The sequence below is a fragment of the Plasmodium gonderi genome (genome assembly GCF_002157705.1).
Source record: "Plasmodium gonderi DNA, contig: Chr13, whole genome shotgun sequence".
Lineage (NCBI taxonomy): Eukaryota > Apicomplexa > Aconoidasida > Haemosporida > Plasmodiidae > Plasmodium > Plasmodium gonderi.
In genome coordinates this window covers 181002-187195 of record NW_021628938.1, presented here as the reverse complement: position 1 = coordinate 187195, position 6194 = coordinate 181002, and the positions used below count along the sequence as shown (strand labels likewise).

The 6194-nt window shown below is 21.9% G+C and overlaps 1 protein-coding gene across 1 annotated transcript; it reads right to left on the bottom strand.

Annotated features, from left to right (window-relative positions):
* Positions 1 to 1145: 1145 nt before the first annotated feature.
* Positions 1146 to 4242, bottom strand: PGO_130130 (variable surface protein; the record flags this gene model as incomplete). Its single annotated transcript, XM_028689529.1, has 5 exons — positions 1146 to 1310; positions 1426 to 2247; positions 2372 to 3124; positions 3262 to 4071; positions 4219 to 4242. 5 exons carry the CDS (start codon positions 4240 to 4242, stop codon positions 1146 to 1148), a joined length of 2574 nt encoding a protein of 857 aa, XP_028545330.1.
* Between the last annotated feature and the right edge of the window lie 1952 nt (positions 4243 to 6194).

Here is a 6194-nt window from a genome sequence, read left to right as displayed (position 1 = left end):
ATGAAATTATGATTTTTATTTTTTCCTTTCGTTTTCGTTCTATTATAATCATTTTACTTGAAATGCGTTTTTATTCCATTCGTATGAATTTATAAGTTATGCATAGTGTAAAATTTTACTTTTATTTCTATGATAATTGTAAATATTCATCTAATGATAAATGCTCACATAAATAATGATTGTTGTAGTATTATTTATTTATTAACTTTAATTTTTTTTATTTAACAATATATCAATTGTGTAAACTAGTATGGAGAACGGAATAAAAATAAAATATGAATCATGCACAAGAAGTTTATTTTACAGTTATATATTTTTGGAACAATTCACATAATTTTTTTTTAAATTTACATATTATTTGTATGTAATTTATAAAAAAATGAATAAATGTATATGAATTTTAATAGATTAAATATGGTCAATATAATAATGCACAACAGAGCATGCATGTCTATGTCATGCGTCCTTTCCAAAGAAGTATATGCCGAAATCCTTTTTTTTTTTTCTTATCTCTTTTTTCTTACATATCCGTTATGCAATTAACCCAGTGATCAATCAGTTGGGATAAATGTACTTTTTTTATAAAATTTGCTGTATATTTCTTCCTTGTCTTTATATTTCCATTATGCATTTTTCCGTTTATACGAATCATCACATTTAAAGTAATTTGTGCATGCGTCTCTCAATTTACATGAATTGCGATAACAAGCAGAGCATATTAACATGTAATTGTTTAGTTATAAAAAAGATATATATTTTATTTACCGTTTAATATATACAGATGCAACTTCCTGTTAAATAATACAAAAATTACTAAAATAATCATTTAAGCCTTTTTAATACACAGTAGCATTAAAATATTCAGCTGTACTAAATAATTTATTTTTTTCTTTTATTAATAACTAAACATATATTATTAATTTAACAGAAAAATTATAATAACATTCTAAATTTGCAAAATATTAAAAGATATTAATATTTGAAATTTTTTAAATTAAGTTACTGTACGCTTTAAAGACAAAATATTTCACATTTTTATCCTGCAAACATTGCTATATAGTGTAATTATATACAGAATTTTATTTATGAACTTTATTATTTATTCAAACTATTAAGTGATATACAATATATAAAATTAATCAGTCTCATAGAGATTGATAAACTAGATGAATTTGTTTTTTGCGAATGTTTTCATATTTGTTTTTTGAATCTTTTTCTTGTAAATGTTGGATACTTCTTGTATGAATATTTTGCATATGTTTTTTTTTCTTTAGAATCTTTTTGTCAAACCAGGATCCTAAAGGGGTGATCTAAAGTGGAAATATAGCGAGAGCATATCATAGATTTTAGTTATATATATTAAAGTATATATATGAATCATTCTTAAAAGAAATATAAAACATTCTAAGACAAAATTTTAGTTACCTTATAAAAAAAGAAATGTGTAAAAAATAGACCAAGGATTAAAAAAGCAACTAAAGTAGAAGCATAAAAAGGATCGCATGTTAATCTCGTACACGTTTTAGATAATCTACTATAATAAGTTGCTATATCATGATCAGTAGTAACAGATTTAAATAATGATTCTACGCTTTCTTCTGTTTTTTCAGCATCACATTTAAATTTTGTTAAAAGATTATTAGGATAATATGTTTTATCACACTTAAAATAATCTGGAAATTTCTCGAAACAAAAAAAACTCGGATTGCTAATACATACGCATGAATCTTTTAAATGTCTTTTATATATTTCATTTATATAAGTAATGTATTCACAATAATGCTTTTGTTTAATAACATCAGAAGTGACATAACTTTTAATATTTTCATATCCTTTAAAATAATCATGTAACTCTTTCATTTCTTTCCACTCTTCCATGCTAATACTGGAATCATATATCATGTTGCAATAATTATTTTGTAAATCACGGTTATTACTAACAACAACGTCAAGAAGCGTAAGGACAACATCTAAATCATAGTTTTTATGATTAAATTTTTTCCTTATTTGATCGTATATCCAGTAATTGAAGTATAAACATTTTTTCTTACGTTCTTCTTCATCGTCACTTTTAGATATATCATGTAAATTTTTGGATATCATTTTACAAAGTTTACAAATCCATGGGTATGTATGACTAAGACGTTCAACCTTTCCACAATATTTGTCATTATACCCCTCAAGATAGTTGTTTTTGTTTAACGTACTATAATATACGTAAAATGGGAGGTCCTTTAAAATAGTTTCCTAATAATAAAATATAATTGAATTTTGTAAATTCATGGACTTTATTTTATTTTATTTTTTTATGTAAATTAATATATTTAAATAAATTAAAATAAACATTCAAAAATAAAAAGTTATATTGAACATATTTATTATTTTCTATAGTATCATCTTCTGTAGTGTCACTTTCTTTTTGTTCACAAGTTTTTAACGATTTTTGAACAATTTTTTCGGAATATTTTTCTTCTATTTTTTTTATTTCTGGTAACGTTGTTTGTATTACATGTCTGCATGAGACAGATCTATATTGAACATTTCTATATAGCGTATCAAATTCCTTTAATGCCAAATAAAAATCATAATCCTTACTTTTTTGATACATATTGATACCTTCTAAATAGTTTATGTTACAATTATTAGCGTACTCATTGCATTTAGTTTTTATATAGGTGTACGGATCAATTTTTTCACTTTCAATTTTATTATAATTATCGTACAATTTATATAAGATTGTCATTTTCTTGAAATCAATGTCATCAATTTTTTTTATTTTATCCGATAATTCATCCTTTAATTGAAACTTCTCATAAATTTCACTCAAAGAACTGTAAAAAAATGTTTTAAATTCCTCATCTCCAGAACTTCTTAGCTTATTTTCTATCCAGTAGTTTAAATATTTAATATATTCGCTCACATTAGGCATATTCTTTCCCATGTTACGCGATAAAAAGAAATAATACATTATAAAATCTTTACAATACTGTATTGTATTGCTTTTCCATTTTTCCTCATTTATATATAATTTATTACAATAATAATCTATCGTATCCATATTTTCATCACTACGATATTGTTTTTCATTAGCTTGATATATATTTAAATCATCAAAGAATCCATACTATATATAAATGAAGGAATTAAAATATATAGATAGATATAAAATTATTTTGAAAATAAAAATCTTTCATTTATTTTTAGAATGATATGAGTATTCATACTATTAAAAAATAAATTTATTGAAAAATCACAATATACTTTTTGATTAATATTAACTGCTCTCTCTTTACTGTACTCTTGGGTTGTGTGATGATGAACTTTTCTTGCATCAATATTGTGAACCTGAGATTTTACTATGTCATGATTTTTAAGTAAAGAAAAACGCTTTTCATATTTTTCTGCTTCCGATAGACAATAGAATTCATTTGATACTGTATAATTTTCTAACAATGGAAAATTTTTACTTTTGTCTTCGTCTAATCCTTGTATATATGTCCTATAATATGATGTAAATTTTTTGATTTCATCACAAAGAGTACTAGATCCATTGTCCCTGTTTTTGCAGTATGTTGAACTAAGTCTTTTATATAATAGTATGCAATCATGAACGTATTTACATAAAGCATTATACTCCTCCTGAATTATATTACCAATTCTATTTTTAATATTTTTTACATATTCATTAAAATTATATAATTTTATTATATTATCCATTTCGGTTATCTCATTGAACCAATCCAAGCTGCATTTATGTAAAATATATAACTTATTGCTGGGAGAATCTGTTAAATTAAAATAAGTTTGTATTTCATCGATGCTATATTGATAGTATTTAATTATAACATATAGCCACACATTAAAATTCAGACAATTATTAATATTCGATTCTTCATTTTTTAACAATTCATCAAAATTCCTTAATACTTTACCACATAAAACAGATTGAATTTTATTAGAATTACTTAACCCTGATGAAACTCCATTGCATTTTTGACTATATTTTTTTATATCATCTGCACTTAATTCTTTATCAAAGGAGATTAATTTCCAATCATTCAAAATGGGAAACTAACAATGTAAAATAAGAAATAAAATAGAAAAATATATTGAACTCTATTTCTATGAATGCATTAATCATTGAATTTCTCGTTATAAAAAATATCTAAACTAATTTATAATAAGTATTTTTATTAAATAACAGTAAGGAAGACATACATTCAATATTTGTAATTCCTGCATTTTATTTTACGATATTATATCATAAAAATATATTATTCTTTTTAAGAAAGAAATAAATAGATTACAAAAAACACTAAAACTTATTCCATATACACATCCAGTAGTGGTTAGTATGAATCCTATATCGGAAATAAATGATTGTTTTGGAAACGTTTAAATATCATATTTTTATGAATAGCGTATTGTATATTATATACACAATTTTAGTTATATAAAAATAGAAACAGTACTTATAGAATTTTACTTAATGTAGGTTTGTCCAATTATAAAACCATAATCTAAGGAATGTAACAGTGAACTTGCATAAGTAATTTTATCATTATACCAGATGAAAAAATGAATATACTATTTATTACACATAGTTGTATGATACATTTCCATTAAAATTTTAATTTACGGATTTTATATTTTAATGTATTTTTTATCATAAAATCTACACAAAAGGCTTAAGCATTATTAAATATATTTACATGTTTTCAATGTTTTAAATTATATACATAAAACATTTGTGTAGAGATCATTGGAGTGTTATTATTATATATTATATTATTAATAACTAATTATATACACATTGCATAATGATAAATTTATATATATGTTGAAACTACATCCATTAAAGTACATGAAATAAGAACTTATCATTAAAATAAAAAAATGTTAATCAAGGAATACATTTTTTATAAATAATTTTACTATTTGAAAAATAAGCTATATTTCACATTCAATGAATAATATGTTCCATTTTTCTAATAATAAATTATGTGAGAAATGAATATTTTACTTTAACCATTATTAAAAATATTAACTATACATGAATTTAAATCTTTTTGGCAAACGCCACATTAAATGTATATACAAAATAGAAATAAATGCGACATTTTTTAATATTAAATAAAGATCTAAGAATCATTAATAAAAGTGTAAAATTACGTTCAAATTTCTTGTAAAAAAAAATAAAAGAACGAAAAGAAAAAATATAAGAGATATTAAAACTAGAAAATTATGTTTCTTACACAATTTTTTATTTTTTTAAATTTAATAAAAATATGTCACTTTAACATCATAAGTTTTATTATAATTTTATCATTTTTCTATATTCACATTTACTTATTTTAATGGGGTTCTGTATCTTCTAAAAGTTGATATTAATCTAAACATAATTGAAACAGCAATAATATTATTGTTTTAGAATACACTATATTAAAATATAACTCGATCCGTTCACCTTATATATTTAACATTATATATACAGCTTAATATTATTAGAATGTTTTTATGGTTATATAACTTTATGAACTAATGAATAAGGTTTAAGGAATCGCTTTTAAATTAAATATATAATACATATATATATTTGTGTACTCAGTGTATTAATCCTAAAATATACTTAAGATATTTCCACATTATAGAGTCTTTATGTTATAACTTCAATGTAATATAATCTTAAGATATTAGGTTGCAATTTTGTAATTGATTATTTATAAAAAAATGAAAAATTTATACTACAACATACGTTTTTTAATTTGAAATAGTTATGTGTATTGAGGATTACTAAGCGAAATGTAGGATAAGCGAATATAAGTTTAAGGAAGATTAAAACTTTAACTTAATTGAAATAGTCTTATAAAATACATCATTCTTAATTAGAATAAGAAGTTTTTTTAAGACATTCTTTTCATTATAATATATTACACATATGGTGCATCATATAGCTTTTATTTATATTTTCACCTGTATTTTTATTTTAAAGAGATAGAAGATATTTTTTTTCATTTTTTATTCCTTATTACGGGAATTATAAATTCTAGAATCATTTTAATTTTTTACTGTTAAAAATAATTGACCTTTTTTTTTTTTTTTTTTTTTCTGATATAAATTCATTAAAGGATGTTACTACAATAAAATATACAAAATGAAAAGTCATAGATCCAACATCTAAGAGGATATATGTT